Source organism: Nannobrachium achirus (genome assembly GCF_963921795.1).
Source record: "Nannobrachium achirus genome assembly, chromosome: 11".
NCBI lineage: Eukaryota > Metazoa > Chordata > Actinopteri > Myctophiformes > Myctophidae > Nannobrachium > Nannobrachium achirus.
Window position 1 is genome coordinate 52,424,157 of NC_137820.1, and position 26,189 is coordinate 52,450,345.

Sequence of the window (26,189 nt, forward strand, 5' to 3'; positions counted from 1 at the left end):
AAGCATAATTGGTTGACATTTTATGATAGAACCCAGGGGTGTCGCACCAAATTCTGGGCCCTGGGTACAAGGATTCACTGCGGGGCCCCCATGAATGTTCTTTATAGGGGGAGGGGGTTTAACTCCCCCGTCTCCCTCTGCTGCAAAGGCTACTTCCTAATAAATCAGAACATTTCAATAAACAAATAGTTGTACTACAGTTGACATGTTTTGCAATTGACGAAATGTCATTCCAACGCTGACCTGTCAACCTGTCACGTCAATCTTCCTCCTATGTTTTTCCTCTCCTGTCCATTTCCATCTCCAGTCGTCTGTTATCATCAGCTGTTTCCGTCCTTTTGTTTCCTACGTCTGTGTTATGATCCCCTCCAGTCATTCTTATGTCATTAAATACCATCCAGGCCCCCTTCTCCTGTCTTTAGGGCAATGGGGGGAAAAGTACTCACATTCTTTAGTCAAGTAAAAGTATCAGTACTGCAATGTAGAAATAGTCTGTTACTAGTAAAAGTCTGGAATTCAAAATGTACTTGAGTAAAAGTACAAAAGTATTGGCATCAAAATGTACTTAAAGTACCAAAAGTATAAAGTACTCATTGTGCAGAATGTCCCATTTCAAATGTATAAATAGCAGATCTACAAGCTCACAATGCGTAGCGACGCATTGTGAGCTTGTAGATCGGCTATTTTGGCCGAAATATACCGGTATATAGGGCTGAAGTGGTTAATGTATGTTTTAATCAATCTACAAATGAATTAGTAACTAAAGCTTTCAAATGAATATAGTAGAGTAAAAGTAAAATATTTGGATCCGAGATGTAGTGGAGTAGATGTGAAAGTATTGGAAATTGTAAATACTCAAGTAAAGTACAAGTACAAATAACTCCAAATGTTAAGTACAGTACTTAAGTGAATGTACTTCATTACTTTACACCACTGCATACCATCCCTTCCTGTGTCTTCAGGCATGCGCTCTTTCTTTACAAAAAGGCTTCCGACCGATGTCACTCATCACTCTGGGTCCCTGGGTCCCTTACGCCATGTCTCTGTGTGTATGTGTGCTTCATGTATGGGCACGCATAGGGCCTGAGGTGTGATTACATACTGCTGTGTGTTCTTCTTCCTGAGATGCAGCAAGGAACTTTCCTCTTGATCCGCCTGCCTCATAAATCTGTCCCGTTGCTTTGTCACACTGAGGAAAAAGATGTTTCCCTGAGGCAGTTTGTTTTATTAGGGGAGTGTTATAGCCTCTTGTAATTTAACTGGACTTATAGAGATCTGTGAACTGGCGATGGTACTAGAGTAGAACAGAACACACCAGAAACGAATACAATAGAATTGAATAGAACCTTTTAAGATGTTCTCATTAATTCAAGGGCACACAGATGACCATTAGAAGGAAATTAAAGCTCATTTTGGTATGTCTCGCTCTCTGCAGGTAAAGTAAACAAATTGCTGTGTCTGCTCACTGTGCTACTGGAATCCCAATTAGATGTATTCACTGTCTAGGAATGCTCAGAGGACAGGTTCAAACCGTCAGCCGCACAGATCATGTTATCTCAATTAGCCGCTTTGGGCTTGTTTTGAGGTTCTCCTGAGAATATCCTTATCAGTCACATTCATCTGGCATCACTGTACAGCCATCACAAAGACTCTTGTGGTTAGGGAGTCCTTTTGTCTCCTTTCTAGACCAACTTAAGCTGTGTTTAAATTATAATTAAAACCACATAATACAGACCCTTGATTGCATGAGTTTCATGTCCTGTGCGTCCTCATTTAACCTACAGGTATGCTGGTGAATGAATGTTCATTGAAGAATTTAATTAATTAATTTGTTCATCAATGAATCAATCTATTTCCAGGAACCATTCATAGTCTTTACTTTTCTTTCCTTTTACTTTCCTTTTCAAATCAATCCGTTACGCATATCCATGCGACATATTGTGAGCTTGTATATTGTATATTTTCACTATTTATCGTGCAGCAAAGTACATGTTAACTTAAAGGAGTAGTTCACCCCCAAAATGACTTTTTTTCTATTGATTACTCATGCCATGGAGAGTAGAGTTCAATAATATTTTTTGGTTTTTGTCGCATTCCTAAGACAAAAATGTGATTTGAGTAAATTTACCCCCATTGATTCCGGATGGTGACCCGTTTCGAAACGGGTCACCATCCGGAATCAATGGGGGTAAATTTATTGTTATCACATTTTTGTCTTAGGAATGCGACAAAAAACAAAAAATATTATTGAACTCTACTCTCCATGGCATGAGTAATCAATAGAAAAAAAGTCATTTTGGGGGTGAACTACTCCTTTAAGCGGTTATCATAGTGATGCATTAACATGCACTGACACCTAGCATTGTTAACTACACTGGAGTAAGACAGTAGCTGTGATATCCATGAGGACACAAACACATAATACAGAAGCTACATGTGAATACCTGTTGGGTAGGATGACGCTTTAGGGGCTGTTTATGGTGATAAAACATCAGAACTCACACACTATAAAGAGGAACCATTTGTGTAGTATGCAGGAGGACACACAAGATAGTCGTGCCTGTAGACACATGCCGGTGAGCATTGTTTAGGAGAAAATATTTTGAAAAATAGCAAAGATAATGTGATGAGCTATTTTTTACTATTCTTTTTACTATAAACTTGCTCACACTTGCCTCAAACAACCTTCCTCTGCGATGACCTTGCAGGCCCTCTGTCACTCCTCCAAAGTTATCCCCCACTCTCTTCTTGCTCTTCATCCATCTTGCTTTCCACACTTCTTTTGACAGGTATAGGGGTCTATTGTGCTGTTTTCAATGGGACGGATTATAAAGCTGCTGCTGATGTAATTGTGTTGCTCTGTAATTAAACCAGGCTTTTATTGTTATTAGATTGACAGAGGTTAATCTGCGTGAAGTCTGTGACATAGTTTAGCCCAAAATGTCATCGTGTAATTTCGTTCTCTAACTGATTTTGACTCAATTTCCCAGCATGCCAGTGTGACCCCCAAGGATCCCTCAGCACTGTATGTGACCCTAGCGGTGGACAGTGCCAGTGTCGTCCCAACGTGGTGGGCAGGAACTGTGACACATGTGTTCCTTCTACATACCAGTTTGGACCCAGCGGCTGCAGAGGTGATTACAATTGGAATGAAGCTTTGTCTACCGTGTAGACAGCTCAAAGGCTTATGATATTCACAAATTTTGTTCTACAAGATAGTCTTCATGAATTAAAATTTTTTGAACCTCAACTATAAGTTTGAAAAAGCACACAATGGCTTCACAATTCATGGTTGAGATAATTACACATTGTAGCACTCTATATTGCATTCTATCATTTCCCCATTAAACTTAACCTCCTCTCTCTTCTTCCTCTCTCGCTCTATTCTTCTGTCCTCTCCCCATACAGCCTGTGAGTGTGATCCCCAGGGCTCACAGAACCCCTTCTGCCACGAGTTCACCGGTCAGTGTGAGTGCGTTCCGGGGGCGTACGGCCGCCAATGTGATCGCTGCCTCCCGGGATACTGGGGCTTCCCCCACTGTAGGCCCTGCACCTGTAACGGTCACACCGAGGAGTGTGACGCGCGCAGCGGACTGTGCCTGGCCTGCAGAGAGTACACCACAGGACACAACTGTGAACGGTCGGTCAACATATGCACTCAGACGATGGGTTGAGGGGTTTTGTCATTTGCTTGAGAACTAACGATCTGCACTGTAACATGCCCAGTGGGTTACTGACTTTTGACTTATACGCTAATAAGTATACAACTTAAAATGTGATGATTGACAATATTTCAGACTTATATTATGGCCAAGTAGCAATACAATGTAAGGTTCCATTAAAGTTCAACATCCTATTAAATGGAATGCCATTTTACTTCTATGCATCATGACTCATGCAATCCTCTTCTCACAGGTGCCTGGACGGTTATTACGGTGACCCCGTGCTGGGCTCTGGTGACCACTGCCGCCCGTGCATGTGTCCTGATGGCCCTGGAAGCGGACGGCAGTTTTCCGGAGGCTGCTACCGCGGCATGGACTCCTACCACGACCAGGTGTTCTGCATCTGCAACGCCGGTTACAGAGGTAAAGCTGAAAGCGTGGCATCAAACAGCTGCTAAGCACATTCACCCAACACCCCTCTAGTCTAAATATCCACATCGTGGGTATGATTACATATCTGGCAGCACTTTGCCACGCTGGAACTTGTTTGCTCTGGAAAACGGATATGCAGTGTGAGGTTGGTTCTGATGGAGGCTTTGTGGTTTCCCTCTGTGATGTAAACACACAGAGGTTGAGCGTGGAATGCGATATAGGGCTACATTTGATGAGATGTGTTATTATGCCAGGAAATGTAGAGGTAGTAGTTAATTTTACTGCATGGGTAGGATGTGAGACCTGATCCTGCTGTCTTTGTTGTGTTTGAACTGCATAATTAATGTACTTTCTCCTTTGTTCTTTATTTCCACTGAAAGAGTATGGGGCGAGGTGTAATACTGTGTGTGGAGAGTGACATGTTTGATGTGTGGAAGGAATCATTAATACACTTTCTCTCTTGTTTCTCACGTCAACTCTTCTGGTTCGTATGTATTGTATTATTATAGCCCTGATTCCTTCCTACATCTTAATCTCATTTATTCACTCCTAATTACGGTATCTCTTGAGGAATTTAGGCTTCCCAATGGGTTGAGAGCCAATGTGTAGTAGTCAGTGGTTATGTGTAGTTAGTAGTCTGGCGAAATGTAAAGGTGTCTACACACCAAACAGCCTACAGGAGACTCCTTCTGACTGTACACAGACTGCAAAGAACTGCAAAAAACTAAGCACTTATTTTTTATTTTATTTTTTTCAGACGACGCCGACTGTAGTTACTGTATGGCAGTGGTGCCAGGTCTGCTCCTTATAAGCAACGTTGATCCTGTTTTCCTATAATGTTGCTAGATGTGGGTTGCTTTTGTTTGGGCTTGTTTCTGAAGTGTAGTTGCTTATTTGGCCTTGCTTTCAACATTATTTTATAAAATAACTAATGTAATAGAGTTCAGAGGTGAAACTGGTCGCGCTTTTGGGCTTATTTTCATAGACCTGGTCGCGTATTTCACTCACAGAATCTGGCAACCCTAACCCGGCCGGAGGCAGCTCTGTTCTCCGTGCAGAGGAGGAAAAAAAAGAAAACAACAACAAGGGCACTTGATGGACTATTACTAGCCTACTACTAGCTTTGCTTTGGATCCGATTGGAATAGGAATTGAGAGTTGAAATTGAGAATATGGTATTTAGTAAAAATATGCGACGGGAAAATGTCTCTGGCTTGTTTTGGCTTGGTTTTGGAGCAGTAGTAAACTATTCTACAACTCCCTCAATCTTACCGACGGCGAGGGGCGACTGAACAAAACTGAGCAAGTCCAGTTTTCCAGTTTTCGGTCGATAAGGTTCCCGACCCGCTGCCGAAAACCTGACGATGAGCTCCCGTTCGGCAACAGACGCTTTCCGCCGCCGAATCGTCGCCGAATCTGTGCGGTTAAAAGTGGCCTTAAGATAGATACTCTTAAAAGTATTTAAGAGAACCAGACAATGACTCCATCAGGAAATTCAAAGCTGCTTTGTGAAAGGGAGACCTTTATTCCACATATAGCACCCTAAACATTTAGAGCTCCTCCCAGAGTTTATGAGTTGGAGTGCATGTTAGTGCATGTGAGCATGTTTTCTCATGCCAATAAAGCTCCTTTGAATTGAATTGTATGCCTATTCAGCATGTTTTTGGGGGCCTGTGACTGTGACCCAGCAGGGAGTGCTTGATAGCATTGCTGGTCCCAACAAGGCCAATCAATATATTAAATGAAACGTATCTTTCTTTGATTCTCTTTCCTTGCTTTCTGCAGGCGCAAGGTGTGATGAATGCTCCCCAGGTTACTATGGCAATCCCAATGAGATTGGTGGGCACTGCCAGCCTTGTCAGTGCAGCAACAACATCGACATGTTGGACCCAGGCTCCTGCGATGCCACCACAGGGGAATGTCTCAATTGCCTGTACCACACCGAGGGACATGGCTGTCAGAGCTGCAAGCTGGGATACTACGGAGATGCTCTTGTGCAGAACTGCAGAAGTAAGTTATTTGGTTGTAGTATGCAGATGACGCCATGGCATATTTTGGGGTACAAAGCCACATCACATTGCAATGAAACACTTTGAAAATAAAAAAACAACAACATAGAAACATATTCCTGCCTGCATTGTAATATATATTCTGCCCACTTAGGATGTGTATGCAACCACCTGGGCACCAACCCAGCCACCTGCCCATCAGTGGGCGAGTGCCACTGTGAGCGCAGCAGTGGGCAGTGCCAGTGTCTTCCCAACGTGGTCGGCCAGTACTGTGACCTGTGTGCCCCTGACCACTGGAACTTACCCAGCCAGAGGGGCTGCGACGCCTGCGACTGTGACCCCGCCCACTCCTTTGGAACGTCCTGTAATGAGGTATGGCTTGTCGGAAAAGTAAAAGGGACCCTGGGGAGGGGGCGTGGTCATATGATGGCGTTTATAACATCAAAGGCTTAGTGTTTAGAACACATCATCCTGTAAGAAAATCGTCACAGGTTTAACCCCTCACATCATTTAGTGCTTGCCTGGCTTTAGTGTCTTACTGGTATGTTAAGCAACTTTTTCCTTGTCTAGTGTTTTCCTTAGCGTTCCTCCCTTTGTGTAAATTCTGAAGTATTTTATTTTTATTTTCTGCTCTCCAGATAAGTGGTCAATGTTCCTGTATGCCAGGATTTGGAGGTCGGACCTGCAGGGAGTGCAGAGAGCTGTTCTGGGGAGACCCTGAGGTCAAATGCAACGGTGAGTTGTGTGTATGTGTGTGTTTGTGTACGTGCGTGCGTGCGTGCGTGCATGTTTGTCCATTACTCTGTCTGTGTGTGCCTCTGCAGTAGAGTAGCACGGGTCTAAAAAAATAAACCCGTCCATAAACGGAACCGAGGGTATTTGGACCGAACCTCCACCGCGGAGGGTTGCGGTTGCGTCACACACGTGTATGTGTGTGCGTGTGTGTGTGTGTGTGTGTGTGCACTGTGTGTTTCGGACACACACCCCTCGCATAGAAAAGACACTATGGATTGTAGAATGTAATTACAACACGTATGTCTATTTCAAAATACGTTCCTTGTGGGTAAATGCATTTCGGAATGCCCCGACCGAGACCCATGGCAATTGGACCTTATCCGACCCTTCCCCGAGGTAAACGTAAATATTTTAGACCCAAAACATCTCGGTTCTCGGTTCGACTCTAGGTATTCGGTTCCAGGCAGACTCGTGCAACCCTCGACTGTGCAGGCATGCAGGATCTCAAAGTGAACTGCTCAAACCCTATATTCTGTACTTAGTTGACTGGGGTCTGCCAGGGCTCTATACTTACGAGCTCACAACTTGTTGACATGTGAGCTTGTAGACCTGCTACTACTTTCACCAAATGATTGCCCCATAATTATGGGATGCGTATGGTTAACAGATAACATTTCGGCCTACGCGAGATACCTTTCCTATCAGCAGTGGTTCCCCTCCTCTCCGGTCAGTCTCTATCGTGGGAAAATGCCTGGCAGCTTCAGCTGTTGAGGACGAAACTCCCGGCATCTGACAGTCATCTGCAGCTCGTCGCGATATTGAGGCCAGATGTGCTCCTTCACCCGCTGGCTGCGTTGCCACGGTGACCAGGCAGGGGATCTGTCTGAGCCTTCCAATATCACGCTGTCCCCCACAATGCACCTTTGTTCTGATAGCGGGTTTCCTGTATATGAGAGACGGGTGTCCAGCATAGTGCCTGCTGTAAAAAAAGGACCCTCTGTTCTTTTCTGAAGGCTATCTGAAGGCTAGCTGAGTGGAGCGGTTCGCTGATTTATCTCAAAGGCCACATTCAGCTACCGAAATAACCACATGAGTACAAGTGGCTATAGATTGATTGAATGGGTTTGTTACCTCCAAGAGGCCTGTGGTTGATGCCTCCGCTCTTCAGTGGATTTGTTTGTGTGAAATCACAGTTTTAGCATGGATTCCATATCAGTTCATGAACAGTCAGCTCCAAACATTTAGAGATATTGTGATTATAAATAGTCTAAAAAAAGAGTGATAATTTCATTGTGCACATTAGTGTCTTGTGATATAGCAACTGGAATTTTGACAGGTACTTGAATTAGAATAGCACATGTTTCTATGCCCCATTCTAAAGGGCATGAGACTTGACCTTTCTCACACAATTTCATCTTATCACCCATATGTTAAAGATAGTGTTGCATCTATCCAACCGTTCGGTAACAACCTTAAATTCCAGGGTGAACATTTCCCAGACTTTTGGTTCGTAACAGGGAGTGTTGTAAGACGAAATGGTTTGTGTTTTCTGGAGGAGGACAGAGGGGCCTGTGTTGACAGAAGTCGTGACTGTTTGTTTGGAATGGCAGGATGGGGCAGGAAGTCTCCCGACTGCTCCCCCAATATCGAGTTTCCTCCCTCCTCTCAACCTGTGGTGACCCACTCTGAATGAGTGGCGGTGGAACAGCCAAGCATGACACTAAACCTTCATGGAGGAGGACCTGGTGTTGGTTTCATTTCGTTAACTTGCTGTTTCCAATGCTGGGAAACTGGTGGACACTTTATGGATTTGAGTTTTCTCCTACCATTGATGATATACCACAATTTAAATCATCCCCATTTTAAAACCACAGAAATGTATTGTGGTAGGGGGTTGTTATGTACTTTTACATTACATGACTCTACTAGACATTACAGCATTATAATGTTTTTCTGCTCAACCAGCCACAAATGTGTCTTCTTCGTGCATTTGACTTTCCCCAACATGGTATGGCATGGCAAGGCAAGCCAGGCAAAGCATGCTGGCTGTTCGAAACTCCCCACTTGAGGACAGTCTTCTGTCTTTAAAGTCAGAGCGTCTTTTATCTTCAAAACTGCACTGACCTCAAAACTGTGGTGTTCTGAGGTCAACATGGCCTGTAGCGTGTGGACTGACAGTGCTCAGTACCACCCCATTAGCAGTGTTGCATGTCTTGGAGCTTTGTAAAAGACTTCAGCTGCACAACCAGCAAGGATGTTGCACTCCCCCTCTCCTCCCACCTCACAGACAGTCCAATAGAAGCCAGATGGGAGATAGACGTTGCGGAGAGACTGAAATTCTCCCTTCCCTTACTTATCTGCTGTAATGCAGACCAGATGGTTTGCCGTGCGGAAACCATGTCATTTTTAAAAATGTACTGTATTTCCACTCCCAAGATCATAGACAAACATAGCTGTAAACTTCATTTCTAGTTCAAAGTTCCTTACTATGCTATGTTTGTAAGCATGAAATATTAAACATTTAAAAGCAAAGTTCTTAAAGTAATTTCAGTTTGGCAAGAAGACAAAGGAGACTTTCCTTTTCACTAGATATTTCTAAGAACAGTTATACATACTGTACATTTTCGATGAATGAATGTAATGCTTTATAATAGTGTTTTTGGCGTCTTGTAGTCCTGTAAGTCAGTGGTTCTCAACCTTTTCTGGCTGTGACCCCCCCCCCCCCCCCCAAAAAAAAAAAAATTCATATTTTAAGTGGGGACCCCCACACTCTGACGAGCACTAAGAGTTGAGGCATTACATTTTGTGTAACACGGTTCTGTTGTGAAAATAGCTGATCTACGCCTCGCAATGTGAGGCGTTGTGAGCATATAGCTCGGCTATTTTCACAATTTCTGCCTCTGATATTTGACAATTTGGCCAATGTTTAATTTGTCATTTTAGAGGTATTAAAAAGTCCTTAAATTGTCACTTTAGAAAGGTGCATAAACCCTCTATACACTTATACTTTATGTTGGTTTGTTTATGGTTGAGTAAGAAAACAATGTTGCACATTAAATTAATCATCTGGGGACCCCCTAAAATAACACCCACAGATTGAGAACCACTGCTGTAAGTGATAGGTCGTAAGCATGGAAATAAAGGTCATTCATTCATTCACACAGTTTATATAGATGATAATGTTAAACCCTAACCCATCAAACCTGTAAACCGGTCTTCATTATAGTGCTTGACCTCAGTAACGTTTGCCTTGCCACAGTGTTTAGTCTGCTCTCAGGGCATTAGCTGGGCTGTCAAGCACAGAGGCAGAGGGATAAACACAGATCCCCCTCCCACCTTTGCACCTGGCCTCTGTGGTCATTCTGTGTGTCAAAAGCTCTTCCACAGTGCAAACACAGCCTGTGCTTTAATCTGTCAAATTGGAGGAGAGTGGGGGGGGGGGGTTTGTTTTGTGGGGGCGGGGGTTGCGCTGAAAGGGGACATTCAGGTGAAGTGGTGGAGTTGTTGGGGCCCTTGTGTGCCGAGGAAGGGGCCTGACTGATAGCGATGATGATGAGCGAAGCGAACACCCTGAGGGAGACAACAGGACCCTAGCGCGGGTTCCTGGAGGTCAAATTCACTGCATATTTTCACTTGATGCCTGCTCTAAGGAGTTGAGTCTCTTCTCTTTGTGTGTGCATGTTTGTGTATGTGCACATTTTGCCAGCAAAAAGATCAGTAGCCAAATGTTTATCATTTAGCTGAAGATGATCATTATTTAATATGTCCTATACCTTTACATACATTGATATTAAGATGAGTACTACATTTTAAGACAGCAGTGTCCTGTTCAAATGAGGAATGGATTAAGTTATCCGTTTGTCCTTTGTCTGTATCTGTGAGAAGGTCTGCACCTCTTGTATGTGCAAACATGACCACATGTCATGGACACTTGTCACCAATGCTCCTCAGAGTTTTGTTTGTTAAGACCGCAGGGGCCCAGGGTAGAGTCTTTTGTTTGACCCACACTCCACACACTGGCTTTGAACTGAGCAAACATCCTCTTTCATCCCATTCCTCCTCCTCCTCTCTCCATCCCACCCATTCACTGAAGCAGACCCCCATGCAGGGTCATGGAGGTAACGTGTGTCTGTGTCCTTTCAGGAATTAGTGGTGAATTTTTACTCTGTGGCTTGGGTAAAATATTTAAACCAGTAATCTGTGCTGGTGTAATTGTCTTGAGCTAGATTTATACCGGAATCGAGCTGGTAGATTTGCTATTTTCAGTGCAAGACACTGGCATGCAGCTAATATTAATCAGGTGTCCATCCTTAGACTTCACCGCAGACTTCAGGTTTAAATGTGCCATCCTCCATTCTATTTCTGGATTTTAAAATGATATTCGTCTGATCCCAGTACCCCCAGGCTCCAGCACGTTTATGAGATGTGTCTTTTAGTATGATGAAGGGATTACATGTGGAATTTCTTCAGACTTTTCTCTCATTGGAAAGCAGGGAAAATGCATGTTTAAGTCCAAAACAACATTTGAATCCACTCTCCAGATGACAAAGTCATTTTCAGACCTGCAAGCAGATACAGTATGCAAATTGTGTAGTCTGCAAGAATGCACTGTAATAAAATCATAAAAAGAGGTTTCTTCCCAGAATGCCATCTATTAAGCCACTTATGTCTATAAAAAGTATTGTCTATGGTCACATTCCGTTGTGACCCGTTTACAAAGTCTAAGTGTGTTTACAATGTCATTTCCTACATCTAACCACCGCCTCACTTTGAATTATAAAACCCTTCTTTTTTACAATGTTTGCCTTCCAGCGTGTGACTGTGACTATCGGGGCATCGCCGAGCCGCAGTGTGACAAAGCCACTGGCCACTGTGTGTGCAAGGAGAGCGTCTCAGGGCCCCGCTGTGACGTCTGCGCCCGCGGCTACTCCGGAACATTCCCGAATTGCCAACGCTGCCACGAGTGCTTTGCCGTTTGGGACATCATTGTGAGCCAGCTGACTAACCAAACCCACCGGCTGGTCAGTAAGGTGAACACCATCAAGGCCAGCGGCATCACTGGCCCCTACAAGCAGACCATCCAGAGCATGGAGCAGAGTGCCGGGGAAGTCCGAACCATCCTAGCTCAGAACCCGGCCACTCAGCCACTGTCTGAGATCCAAGAGCTGCTGGAACAGGCAACGTAAGTCAGCGGCCCTGGCAGGAAATAACACTTAACCTGACATCCCTTTTTTCAGCTTATCATTACAGGCGAATGTTTTCAAAACGTGTTAAAAAGAATAACCGATTTACAAGCTCACAACATGTCACGATGCAAGCTTATAGATCAGTTATTTTTGTCGAACATGTGTCTGTTTTGGCTGCTCTGGTTGTTGTCATCTTGAACATTCTTTGCAATTTTCTTTGCTTCTTTGCAAAGCGAAGAGATTATATAGGGTTTAACTGGTAAAGTGGCTAAAATAGAGAGTCAGTGATTTGTATTGTTTATTTCAAGTATATCTCATTGGTCCACAGTGACCTGATGTCTGAGATGAGTAACAAGTTGAACCATACAGAGGAGACGTTGTCCCAGATCACCAAAGAGGACAACAGCACTGACACCAAACTGGACGCTCTGAGGGAAGATGCACAGAAACTGGAGCGTACTGTCAAAGAGTTACTGGACCAAGTCGAGTTCATCAAGAACTCCGATATCAGGGGTAAGGAAGACCATATGTAATTCATTTAGACAAATGGCGGGCAGAGTCATTAAATGAAATGTACTTGTAAATTACAATCTTTTCAGAACATAAAGTTTACCCTCTATAGATATACAATTGACATTTTGTTTAGTTTAGTTTAGTTTATTTGATCATCACACATTTACAGGTCATACATTCATAAAATCATTGTTACAGGTGATCAAAAGGAATAGGCTGAAGCTGAAAGCTTGTGAATGCCTGTCCTACGTATTCATTAATCAAGACATTGATTAGTTTTAAGAGTTTTTTTTTTTTTTTTTTTTTTTTTTCATAAAAGAAAACATATAAAAAAAGAGAGAAAAAAAGAAAAGAAAAAAAGATGGAAGAAGAAAGAAAAAGAAGAAAAAAGTAATTTAAAAACAAGAATGTATATGGAAATAAAGGACTTGATAAGAGTACCCATTTCATATGATAACAATTCAAGAAACAGAGATATGTTATAAGAGTGTACTCGTTTACCGTCTAGAGAATGATAATACATAGGTACAAAGTAATAGTAAAAGAAAATGATAATAAAAGTAATAATAATAACAAATATAAGTAAAAATGATAATGGTAATGAAGACTAAGTTTCGCTGTATTTAGCCAGGATATTTTATTTGAGTATTTTTTTAAATTGTAAAATGTTCTTACTGTGTTTGATCTCTTCTGTCAAACTATTCCAAATCATTGTTAGCATGTGACACCATAATACGACAAAGTATAAATCAGGCTTTAGTTTAGAAATAATGCATGCATGCATGTCTTCTTTGGTCTGTTCTCAGGAGCAACACACAGCGTGACCAAATACTACCATCAATCTGAGGCTGCAGAAGCCCGTGCCAACGCCTCCACCACTGACCCTGGAAGCCCTGTGGAGATGTCTGCCACCCTACGGCAAGCCACAGAGGACAAGATGAACAACACCAAAGAAGAGTTCCTCAGGAGACACAAGGAGCATGCAAAGAGACTGGATGATCTCGCTGGAGAGCTGGAGACCCTGGACCTGTCAGAACTTAGTGAGAAGGTGAGGAATAAGATGTCACACAGCATAACACATATTTCTGAGACAGAAAGGTATTTGTGAGAAATGCTGGGGGATTCCTCAGAGCTCTTCCAATTGCTCCACATACTGTTATTAAGTACATCTTGACATTGACCAGAAGTTTTCCCATTACCAACTAGAAATGCAGACAGAGATATGGCACGTGGCTAAGGTTTGACTGTGTACTGTGTACCTTTGAATGTTGAAAAGAATAGCACAGGTCCTGATCTGACCAGCAATTCTTCTGTCAAGTTTAATCTGATTAAAACAGTTATCGCTCTGACAGGAAAAGAAAGAAAAAAAGACTGATGACAATTATTACAATACACGAATCACTGAGTGCATATTTGTGACCTCTTTAAGTAATGTAGTGTAACACTTACTCTGTTCTCTGTTCTCCAGACCTGTGGCAGTCCAGCGGGCTTGGAGGCCTGTTCAGATTCTCCGTGTGGAGGCCTGAGCTGCCTGGATTCTGAAGGAAAGAGGAAGTGTGGCGGTGAAGGATGCGATGGTCTAGTCACCATGGCCCACAACGCATGGCAGAAGGCCACAGACTTTGACCAGGAGATCGTCTCTGCCATGGAGGAAGTGGAGAAGCTCTCAAAGATGGTGAGAAATGGAACACCACCTGAGACTGTGCTTCACCGTGTTCTAACCTTTGTTTCTTTTCATTTAAAGTTTTATATATATTTTCTTCATTTCTTCATATATATGAAGAAAACAACCTGGGCATCAACATCAATCTACATTTAATATTGTTCATTTTTGCTGTTCGTGCTAGTTAATTTGTGAGTTTTTGAAAAAGTATAACTCAAATCCAAAAAAATATACAATTAAAAACATATACGAATTCATTAATTTGAATAAATAACATTAAGGTTCATGGAGCTCTCTAATGAATTCATCACTAATTACAGTGGATGCTAACCACCATGCTTTACGTGTGCAGGTGTCAGAGGCCAAGGTGAAGGCTGACGAGGCTAAGCTGAGTGCCCAGGAGGTGCTGCTGAAGACCAACCAGACCAAGCAGAGGGTGGATCAGAGCAACGAGGAACTCCGCAACCTCATCAAACAGATCCGAGACTTCCTCACACGTACGTAATGACACATTTTAAACAGAGAATAGAAACTTTGTTCTCCTCCACCCACATTAGTTCTTAACCATTTAGACTATCTTCTCTGTCACACCTGCTCCTATTGGTCACAGAAATATGTTGCATGATGCAACGGATGAAAAAATCTGTTTAAATGAGGTTATTACTTACTATTTTGCTGCTGTAGATTGGCTTACATTGGTAAATAATAACTTTTTTATTTGAATTTTTATCCACCAAATTAGTCTACTGTCTAACCTACCTGTGTAGTGTGTGTGCGCTGTTGATTGTTGTATTGTAATAGTTATTAGACTTGTCTTTAGTGTACCCACATTTGATGACTTTATGTCGCTGTTACCTCATTTCTATTGTGAGATATGGTACAAAACTCCACACCTAGCCTGAAAGAACATAAAACCTTGCTCTCATACATTTTCTCATTGTGTCTCATCATCTACTGAACATAACAAGTAATCGTCTCCCCATTTGAACTGAAACTCCCTTCAAATAACCTCAAGGACCCTCTGTGGTTCAGAAGTATTAAGTACCGGTAGTAATGAACTGTGACTTTGTCCTGTGGCGCCCTCTAGAGGACGCAGCTGACTTGGAGAGTATTGAGACTGTGGCCAATGAGGTTCTGGCCATGCAGATGCCCACCACGCCAGCCCAGCTGCAGAACCTGACAGACGAGATTAGGGAGAGGGTAGGAGACCTGGGCCACGTGGAGAACATACTCAACCAGAGTGCTGATGACATACAGAGGGCCGAGAGCTTGCTAGTGCAGGCACGCAAAGCCAGGTAATTTTGGAAAATATGTATATTTTGTTGGCCAGGTTATAGTTATTGTAGCAGATGCTATACCCATGATCAACACTGTGATACACACTAAATAATGGATACACACTCAACCATGCTTGTAAATACCCAACGATGCACTCACAGACGTAGACAACTAGACACAAAATAATACACACATTCTATGTTGAATCATTGACAGTTGATTGACAAAGCTCAAGCTGCCAGTGCATCCCATGTGAAATGTGCTGTTTTGCGTAGGCTGGCAGTATTTTGTCAGCACCTCGAGAGCAGAACAGTAGCAATCAGACAACATAGTCAGGCTACAACCATCTATGTCTGTGTCTGTCCCACAGTAAAGAGGCGACTGATGTGAGGGACATGGCAGAGCTGGTGAAGCAAGCGCTGGACGAGGCTCAGAAGGCCCAGGCCACCGCCAGCGAGGCCATTCAACAGGCCAACGCAGACATCAAGGACACCAACAATCTTCTTTCCTCGGTGAGTGGATACTATACTTTTTATTTCACAATGTCACTGTCTTCATTGTCAACCTCTAACCCCATCTATACTATAATTTTCCGAATGTCTGTCTGAGTGAGTGTCTGTCTGTCTGTCTGTCTGTCTGTCTGAGTGTCTGTCACAGCGTTTCTCCTCAGTGGCTGGAGCAATTGATCTGAAATCGCATCACCATTAGCATATGAACACACCTGACATAACTGTGAAGCCCGTTTGTCACTTTCACAAATCATATGCTGTATATTAGCATTTTTATGGTGTATCTACTATCTATTCTGCATCTAGCATGAGGCATGTCTATTCTGCATCTAGCATGAGGCAAAATGTTTAACCGTGTGTGTGTGTGTGTGTGTGTGTGTGTGTGTGTGTGTGTGTGGGGGGGGGGGGGGGGGGGGGTGTTATGTTGTCCAAAAATCATGCAGATCGGTACACAGTATCTCTGTAGCCATTAAACGAAACGGGTATTTCTTACATTGATGCTCCTACATATTATCATGCAAGCACCAGTTAAAGTTACTTTCCATCCCTCATATACTGTGTGCACAGTGCACATCCCATAACCCACACACTGCACATCATTTCGGAGCTCATATCTTTGAACGGGTAAGGACTAGTTAACTATAATGGACCATCCCACATCTGCAGTGCAATTGCTCAAGCTAATATTGATTATTACACCAGTGATTTAGCTGACATTCTGTGTGTGTGTGTGTGTGTGTGTGTGTGTGTGTGTGTGTGTGTGTGTGTGTGTGTGTGTGTGTGTGTGTGTGTGTGTGTGTGTGTGTGTGTGTGTGTGTGGTATGCATGCATGCATGCACGTGCTAGTTTCAAGACCCAAATAAATGTTTCACAGAAGAGGGGCTTTGGAATAAAAGAATGCGTGTAAGCTTGTACGCACTGGCTAGCCTATAGGGTTAGGGTTAGGGTGGGCTAAATAATATTTTTTCAAGTGTCCAAATAAATTCCAAATATTATCAAATGATCTCGTCGCACCCCTGGACTGCTGTCACGGCACCCCAGGGTGCCCTGTCACCCACTTTGAAAACCCCTGGTTTAGAACATTAAAAGGTTATCCTATTCTCCTTAGGCCCGTATTGTGTAGGCTTCCCATATAGTGCAAATGATGCAGGACTTGCATGTCTTTCTGTGACGAGAACACATTCTGAGCTTCCAGCCGAGATGACTTCAAATGTGAAGACTTGAATGAACTGAGAACTGGCTGAGATGGACCAGTCCTGCATCGTTAACATTTATCCCGTGTTTTGCAATTGCCAATTATATGATAATAAGCGGAATAGTTTGCCCTAACCCTATACCTGTAAGGTGAATTACTAATGTTTAGAGTTAAAAGCTACGTCTCGAAATTAGGGCTGGGGCGTTACGGATTTTTTGTCGTTGCGGTAATAAGTCACTGTTTACCACGGTATGGTGGTATGGCGGTATCTCCACAAAAAAAGTTGTTTAATTTGAATTAAAACAGAAATCGCACCTAATACACACAAAGTGAAACGTACGATCCACAAAATAATTAACTCAAGGAGGAAGTCAACTTGGAATAACCTTTTGCATAGTAATAGGCTGCCATTAACCAAAGATCAATTTGCGGCTAGATGACACATTTTCAACTGACTGAAACATTGGTTGAATTGTAGTACTTTATGCTTACTTAATGGCTTCATGCCTAATGACTACTCCATATGAAGAATCACCAGTGAACAGTATTGATTGATTGATTGATTGATTGATTGTTTTCTTAGACAAAAATGGAGAACAGTACAAGTATAGTCAATACAGTTGAAATGTACAGTACAAGTACAAAATAATAATATTTTTTATTGTTTTTTAATCCATTTTATAATGGGTTTAATTCTGTTTTTTAAAAATATAAATAGGCCAAATTGCAGAATCGTCATGCAATGTAGCATCAAATAGCCTAACTTAACTAAGGACTGGACAAATACCCCCAAATAAGCATAGATGTAGGCTATGCCAAGGCGATATGAAACATATTATAGTAGGCTATATAATTTGTAAATATACATATAGCACTAAATCCTCCGCCTCCCCCCAAAAACATCTATACTATAATTTTCCGAATGTCTGAGTGAGTGTCTGTCTGTCTGAGTGTCTGTCACAGCGTGGCTGGAGCAATTGATCTGAAATCGCATCACCATTAGCATATGAACACACCTGACATAACTGTGAAGCCCGTTTGTCACTTTCACAAATCATATGCTGTATATTAGCATTTTTATGGTGTATCTACTATCTATTCTGCATCTAGCATGAGGCATATCTATTCTGCATCTAGCATGGGGCAACATGTTTAACCAGCTGTGTGTGTGTGTGTGTGTGTGTGTGTGGGGGGGGGGGGGGGGGGGGGGGGGGGGTGTTGTCTGGCCCTGTTACAGATGTTGTCCAAAAATCATGCAGATCAGTACACAGTATCTCTGTAGCCATTAAACGAAACGGGTATTTCTTACATTGATGCTCCTACATATTATCATGCAAGCAGTTACAAGTTACTTTCCATCCCTCATATACTGTGCACAGTGCACACCCCATAACACACACACTGCACATAATTTCGGAGCTCATATCTTTGAACGGGTAAGGACTAGTAATAATAATAAGAGTAATACATTTTATTTATATTGCACTTTAGATTTAAAACAAAGCTCAAAGTGCTACACAGGGTAAAAATATTTGCTGGAAATATTACATCTAAAAAAGTTCTGAGAGAAAAAAAAGAAGTGAAAGAAGAACATTTAAATCTAATGAGCATAATATCTAGGTTCTAGGAGGTAAAACACTATAGCTAAACAAATGCTTTGTTAAAAAGGAATGTCTTTCCTCTCTTAAAAGTGTCAACAGACTGTGGAATCACTGAACATTAACCTAACCCCTAACACTAACCCTAAACTTTGTGAGGACCGGTGATGGAATTTTGGATCATATTCCATATGGATAAACAGTTTTCCCCAATCATAATAAAATACTCCACACAATGAATGAGACCACACCGGAGAATATGCGTTTTTGTGTTGAAGTTTAGTCAGAGTTCAAAGTACTGTCCAAGTACAGTAGAGCAAAATCACCCATCGTAAGCTCTCTGAGTACAAAGCATAATGATTCCACATATATAGTTGAATGTGTACAGCATAAAATACATTAGTCACATTATGATTGGACCATTAAACATAACAATGGATCATGAGATGGTGTTGTGACTGAGTCTCGTGAACTCAGAAGCAAGGATGTAGAATGTTTTGGTTTCTCATTATCCAGTGTCCGGGACACTTTGACATTTCGCCGGTCAATCTTTCTGTCCCTGGAGTGGGGCAGATTCTCGTCTCGTGCATTAGTTATCAGATCAAAACATCATGGCATTGACTTTTAACACTGAGAATGATATCTATACCATGTTAAACAACAATAACATATTGTACTATCAATTCCCTCCTGAGATAGCATTTGAAGTGTTAAATGTCAAGGCAGCATAAACAACAAGGGAAGAAAACATGGGTTAAACTTTTTTTTTAAGGTATTAGAAACAGAACATAATAATTGAACAATTTAAGTCAAAAACATTTCGATAGTTTTTGAAGAGTAGAGTCAAAAGAACTGTATATTTCCAAAGGTATTTAAATCAGAATATCATAATTGAACTTTGTTTTTGTTTTTTAAGTAGAGGTAAAAGATTTTTATTGTCTTAATTATTAATTATTATATATATGTATTTTACAAAGGTTCAATGTGTCGAAGATTGATTGGAAATTATCCATGTCAAGCAAGATAAAAACACATCAGCATCACGCTCCCGGGTGGTTATTACAATTTGGGGCCGATTTTAGTCAAAACAAGACGAACTTGACTCTTTACCATAATTTAGGTTAAAGACAAAAGCATTCAAAATGTATTTAGACAGCATCCGAAAATCAGCCGTTTGGCGGTCATAATTCGTACACCTCCGAGGTTACCTTTAGGTAATCAGTGGTCTTAATTGTCCCTGCAGGTTGGGGACATTTATAGTGAGGTGTCAAACCGGAGCCGCCTTAAAGCCAACTGTCTATTCCTCCTTACTGGCTTTTGTCCGAGTCAAGGTCTTAAAGAAAACTTTACAGCGGGAAAACGTGTGTGATGCAGTTTCATACTCACGAAATACATATGGATTTTTCAATCATCCTTTTTGACATTTCCACTTTGGACAGACATGCAGTGAAGTATGTGTCTGTCAACTCATTCTCAATTATCATCTCAAAATATCTTTATCTGTAAGACAAGGGAAAAGACAGGGACAAATCAATCCATAATGTAAGGCAATAAGGTATTTATATATAGAAATTGAATTGAAATGTTTAGATACATCACCAAAAGAGGACACAAGTTGTGTCAGTTTGTTCTGTTAGGGGAAACAGATTAACCCTGTATTGATTGGAATCAACTTCACAAAATGAAATATATTTAAATGGGATGAAATGAAAACAAAATGAAATATGAAAATATGAAATCAGAAAATGAAATATGAATTCAGAAAATGAAAATATGAAAGAAATAAAATTAAATGAAAAAATATTAATTCTAAATATTAATTCTCCAAACACATTCCCTCCCGTTTGCCACAGCCAAAAATATTGGGTGTGACAAAAATTGTTTTGTTGATGTTTGGAGGCAATATGGTTAAATGAGAAACAGATGGTCCAGAGGTACAGTAAACCTTGTGGATGGACAGTGATTCTGCTCACTGTCAGAGTTAGTGAGCTTCCAGGCCTGTGAGGGGGGAAGTGTATCATAACAAGATAAGGTTTTCCCAAAACAATAGTTAGCGAGGCCTGCTGAAAGGCTCTCTACTGAAAGTGTCCCAGAGAGAGAGACTTTAAAGAAGTAAAATAATAATAATAAAAATACATAACATAATCATAATGTCATTTTTTTTTTTTTCCATAATGTGTAATCCCGTATAAGCCCAGTAGGGTTGTAATAATTGTGGAATTTGACTGAACGGGTTTGAATGGAGCCCAGCCATCTAAATTGTTTTTGGAACCGTCTCAGCCTGCTTTTACTCAAGTAAAGAGGATAAAGTATTACCAAAAATAAACCAACATGAGAAATTAAAGGTTGAGTAAAGCAGGGCTAGGCCTCTTCCATCCTTAACCCATACTGCAGTTTATGTGTTAAGAATGGTAAAAGTAAATGTTTTTGGTTCATGTCCATAAGATGTGGTTTGAAAGAACAACGTTCAGTTGTTACACAGGAAATAGTGTTTTTCACGACAAAACAGGAGGACAGGAGAAAACTGGTTAAAATAAAATAAACAGTCATGAAATTAAACAGGTTAAAATAAAATTGAAATAAAACAGTCAGTCAGTCAGTCACTGATAATCAGTCAGTTAAGTTGGTAGCGAGTTAGTGGAGTTAGTTCCACTATACCTGTTCTGCCATGTCATTAGTCCGTCCTGTCCCCTAAAATAAAATAAAGCCCACCTGTCATTGATGGGAAGAAAAAAATTATTAAGACATAGAAACATTCAAATAAACCCAAGCGTTGGTTGTTATCAGTACGAGTGTAGTCATAACAAGAGCGAATGAGATCCCCTTTGAGAGAGAGAGGGAGAGACAGTCATATGTGTAAATAATTCCTAGTTTTGCAAACCAGGCAAGTGAGTTAGAACACAATACAGAGGGAGAAAAACCCAAGACAGATTCAAATAAGACAGATTCAAATATAACCCCAGCACATTGTTATCAAGCCCTGTATTAGAATGTAAACAGTAGATTATACAGAACAAGAGCGAATGAAACCCATTTTTGAGAGAGAAAGAGAGAGAGAGCAAGGTCACACAGAAACTGAATCGGCTCGTGGCCTCTCAAGGTAAAAATAAGAAAAATGAAATAAAAAACAATTCCAGCAATCCCCTCATAGTTTTTTTCCAAAATAAAACAATAATAAACCAAAATGTAAGCATCGGTCAAGCGAGCGCGGGCAAGCAGCAAGCAAGCAGCATAAGCCAAGCACATATTGTACCATATTGTACACAGAAGTAGCACCGCTCACTTTATACTTGGTTTGATTTTCTTGCTTTCATAATAGACAAACCGAAATGTAACCAGGGGAGGAAAATTGGATTAGAGATGATTAGACAGAGATAGATTATCAAAAACATTTAACACACAGGTTTGTCAGTCAGAACTTGATTTTTCTTTTTTTTTTCTTTCCAGAAGTCGTTCTTAGTCAAAAGTAAACAAAATATATAGTACCATTATCTCGGGGCGTCCCAAGGGTCAAGAGTGTTTGTTCTTTTCAGGACATTGTAATCCATGAAAGTCACGTAGCAGATCGACAAGCTCACAACGCGTCCCATCGCGTTGTGAGTGAAAGGCCAGCCAGGTTCGGCTGGGGGGGGGGGGGGGGGGGGGGGGGGGGGGGGGGCTCTGTCAAGCCCTTCAGCATCTTGAAAACATTGCTTGCGTCCTCTGTTCCTTCCTGATGAGGTTCGAACATCCAGTGGCAAATAATGTCCGATTTCTCCACAGCTCCGCACATATCCATTGACATGTTCCAGGAAAAGTTTTAGGCAGTGTTGATAACTGGGAGTCCCCGATGATCTTCCAGAATGACTTGAGGTCCGGGTTAAAAAGAGGTTCTGGGTTTAGATTGTAACCTTTCATCCGTGTGGGTCCAGGTTTTACACGATAAAAACACTGCTTCTCGGAGCAGGGGGCTTTTTTAGCTTGAATGGTCATGTTTCTTAAAAATGTTCTTAGGAGCGCTGAGATAAAAAGCTCCTGTATTCAACATCTCAGAGTCGCCTGAGACGGAAATTAAATAAAATAAAATAAGATAAGACTGAGACGAAAACAAAGACGTGTAAGCGTAAAGCATGAAGATTTCCGTCAGAACGTTCGGTTCTAGAGCATAAAGTGAAATCTCCTAATTAAAATAACCACGCTATTTCTTATGTGATTAAGTGGCTCTAATCAGCCGTATTGGGTTATCGTACTGGCCGAAGAGACATTCCTTCAGAACAAAATATGTTCTGGCCCCAAATAAAAAGATTTCTTCTCAGAACTTCTTGAAACAGCCGTTCTAGAGCATAAAATGAAATCTATATTGAAGTCTCGTACTGATACCAACCCAACCTTAGACAAGCAATCTCCGTGGCCAAACGGCTGCTATGTCCTCAAAACATGTAACAAAAAGCGACAAAAACAATAGACTACAAAACATTAAACAATAAAAACGCAGCTGTGTTAAGAGCTAGCTAGACTCTTAAGACAGCAGGTATAAACGTATGACCTGGGTTCTGTTGAATTAGGACAGTGTGTGAGAATGAAGCCCGCCTCTCAAGTCTCTGTGAGAGAAACTGTCTGTGTCCGGTCCCTGGTGTGGAACGCTGTGCCAGAGCCAACCCTGGCTGCCTCCATTTCGGCTTTCTTCAGACCGTTGTGAGATTTTATCGATATGTTGATGTGGGAGAGAGTCATCATATCCGAATTCCTTTCTCCATATGGGCAAAAATGGTGCAATTGTGGGGCACCTAGAAACAACCGGTTTCATTTCCTCATTGTCTATCTTAGCCATTAAAGCTGTTATCAGTTCATTCCCCAAGCTTTGGAGAGAGGCTTCAAGCTCAAAAATGGTGCAATTGTTCCGTTTGTAAAAAGGTTGTTTAGATTTCGGCAGGTGTTTTCTGCCTCCCTGTGCTCGGGGCGTCCCAAGGTAATTTCTCCTCGCGCAGGAGGAAAAAACGTGTGGGAGATAGTCCTTTCCGTGGGAGTCAGGGGAAACGTCTGATAATATCCCCGGCTGGTTCTAGCAGCGGAAGAGACCAATATCTCCTCGGAGCTAATCCGGCAATCGAATGGACCATTTGATGGAATTTTGGATCATATTCCATATGGATAAACAGTTTTCCCCAATCATAATAAAATACTCCACACAATGAATGAGACCACACCGGAGAATATGCGTTTTTGTGTTGAAGTTTAGTCAGAGTTCAAAGTACTGTCCAAGTACAGTAGAGCAAAATCACCCATCGTAAGCTCTCTGAGTACAAAGCATAATGATTCCACATATATAGTTGAATGTGTACAGCATAAAATACATTAGTCACATTATGATTGGACCATTAAACATAACAATGGATCATGAGATGGTGTTGTGACTGAGTCTCGTGAACTCAGAAGCAAGGATGTAGAATGTTTTGGTTTCTCATTATCCAGTGTCCGGGACACTTTGACATTTCGCCGGTCAATCTTTCTGTCCCTGGAGTGGGGCAGATTCTCGTCTCGTGCATTAGTTATCAGATCAAAACATCATGGCATTGACTTTTAACACTGAGAATGATATCTATACCATGTTAAACAACAATAACATATTGTACTATCAACCGGTCCAATTCTACTATGCTTGTGAGTCCTCAGTATGTCACAAAAAGTAGTACACACACACACACACACACACACACACACACACACACACACACACACACACACACACACACACACACACACACACACAGAAATTAAGAAGAACATGGCACATAATCATGATCTTTTAAAACTATCTTGTACCTCTCTGTTGTGTACAGGTGGAGTCTGAGACAGCGGATTCTGAATTCAAGTTGAACAACGCCACCCAGAGGCTACAGAGGCTGGAGCAAGATGTGTCACTGCTGAGAGAGAGCGCCCAGAACACCTCGCTGAGTGTGGAGCAAACCCAACGAGACGCAAAAAACATCACCAAGATGGCTGAGAAAATCAAAAAGGTCTGTGTTCAATCTGATTTGTTCATTGTTGAGACTGCAGTGGTATTGTCAGGCAGACAGGAAGGTTCTACCTGCTTTGTCATTGTCACGCTTTGTCATTATAATCTTGCATTGTATGATAATAACAATAAGCATTATCATAATCAATCATAATAGGCTAAAGAAGTGGTTCTCAAAGTGGATTCCATGGACTCTGTGGGTTCCTTTATGGGGGTCTAAATTGACCCATATAAGTCTGTAACTCTGACAGTGTACACATGAAACCAAATGGACCTTAACAGGTCCATTTGGTTTCATTTGTATACTGTCAGAGTTAAGGGGAGATCTTGAAATGTGAAAGTTTGAGAAACACTGAGCTAAAGTGCCATCGAACTAATTTGTGTTTGTAATCAGTTCTTCATTCTTTTTTCATGTATTAATATACAGGACCTGGACACAGACCTCAAAGTTAACCACAGAAGAGCAGAAGTCTTGATCTCCCAGAAGGCAGGGGGCCTGGCTGATGCCAGGAAGAGAGCTGAGGCTCTGCAGCAGGAGGCCAAGGATCTGCTTCTACAGGCCAGTGACAAGCTAAAGCTGCTTAAAGGTAACATACTGTACTCACACCTCACTGCCATCTCACTGAGGTCATGTTATTATCCTGACCCAAGCATGGACATTGGACAATGTCATTGGCTGACTGCGGGATATCCCCAAAGACTTTTTTTTTGCCATGAGCTTAACCACACCAAACAGAATGCTTACACAACCCTTTTAAACACATACCTGGATTTAGGTTAGTGCCACTGGGCAAGGGTCCTACTACATGGCTACAGTGCAAAGGACTGAAGTCTGGCATTTAGGCATGGGTTTAACTAATTACAATTTATTTATTTCATTACGGTTAGGCACTGTTAGTATGGTTCAGATTTTTTAAGAAAAAACAAACAAAACAACAAATACATAAATAACACATCAATACCAATAACAACAAAGAAGAAAAAAATAGAAAAAAAGCGTTGCGCCACACTGTACATGACCATATAATCTGTACATGACCATATAATATGTAGATACCTGTCAAAAGGATTTTGACATTTTGTTGTTGTTGTTGTTTTGGGGGTTGAACAAACTCACGATTTTTACTGTGTACATTGTCCTTCTAATCACTCTGTGTTCTGTTTGGTTCAGATCTGGAGAAGTCCTATGAGGACAACCAGAAGAGCATGGAGGTGAAGGCTAACCAGCTCGTGGAGCTGGAGAAGGCCGTAACGGAGCTGCTGGAGGAGATCAGCAAGAAAGTCACCATGTACAGCACCTGTTAAAACATATATTCCCCTATGGGAGGGAGAGAGACAGACAGACAGACAATATGTTGCTTCAAATGGCAAGAGACATGTGACACTCTCATATTATTATGAATTAAGTGTTAAGG

At 41.6% G+C, this 26,189-nt stretch overlaps 1 protein-coding gene across 1 annotated transcript in view; it reads left to right on the forward strand.

The window, feature by feature from the left end:
- lamb1a (laminin, beta 1a) overlaps positions 1-26,079 on the forward strand; it is a gene marked incomplete at both ends in the record, with an annotated part of 45,187 nt that extends 19,108 nt beyond the window's left edge. Inside the window, 16 exons of the mRNA XM_080737171.1 lie at positions 2,991-3,134; positions 3,409-3,640; positions 3,916-4,085; positions 5,879-6,103; positions 6,257-6,474; positions 6,741-6,837; positions 11,650-12,019; positions 12,352-12,536; positions 13,343-13,584; positions 14,005-14,211; positions 14,552-14,696; positions 15,287-15,494; positions 15,848-15,989; positions 24,599-24,775; positions 25,202-25,361; positions 25,946-26,079. Of these exons, the coding sequence (XP_080593297.1) occupies positions 2,991-3,134; positions 3,409-3,640; positions 3,916-4,085; positions 5,879-6,103; positions 6,257-6,474; positions 6,741-6,837; positions 11,650-12,019; positions 12,352-12,536; positions 13,343-13,584; positions 14,005-14,211; positions 14,552-14,696; positions 15,287-15,494; positions 15,848-15,989; positions 24,599-24,775; positions 25,202-25,361; positions 25,946-26,079 (3,056 nt within the window). The remainder of the gene's footprint in view (positions 1-2,990; positions 3,135-3,408; positions 3,641-3,915; positions 4,086-5,878; positions 6,104-6,256; positions 6,475-6,740; positions 6,838-11,649; positions 12,020-12,351; positions 12,537-13,342; positions 13,585-14,004; positions 14,212-14,551; positions 14,697-15,286; positions 15,495-15,847; positions 15,990-24,598; positions 24,776-25,201; positions 25,362-25,945) is intronic.
- Positions 26,080-26,189: the final 110 nt, after the last annotated feature.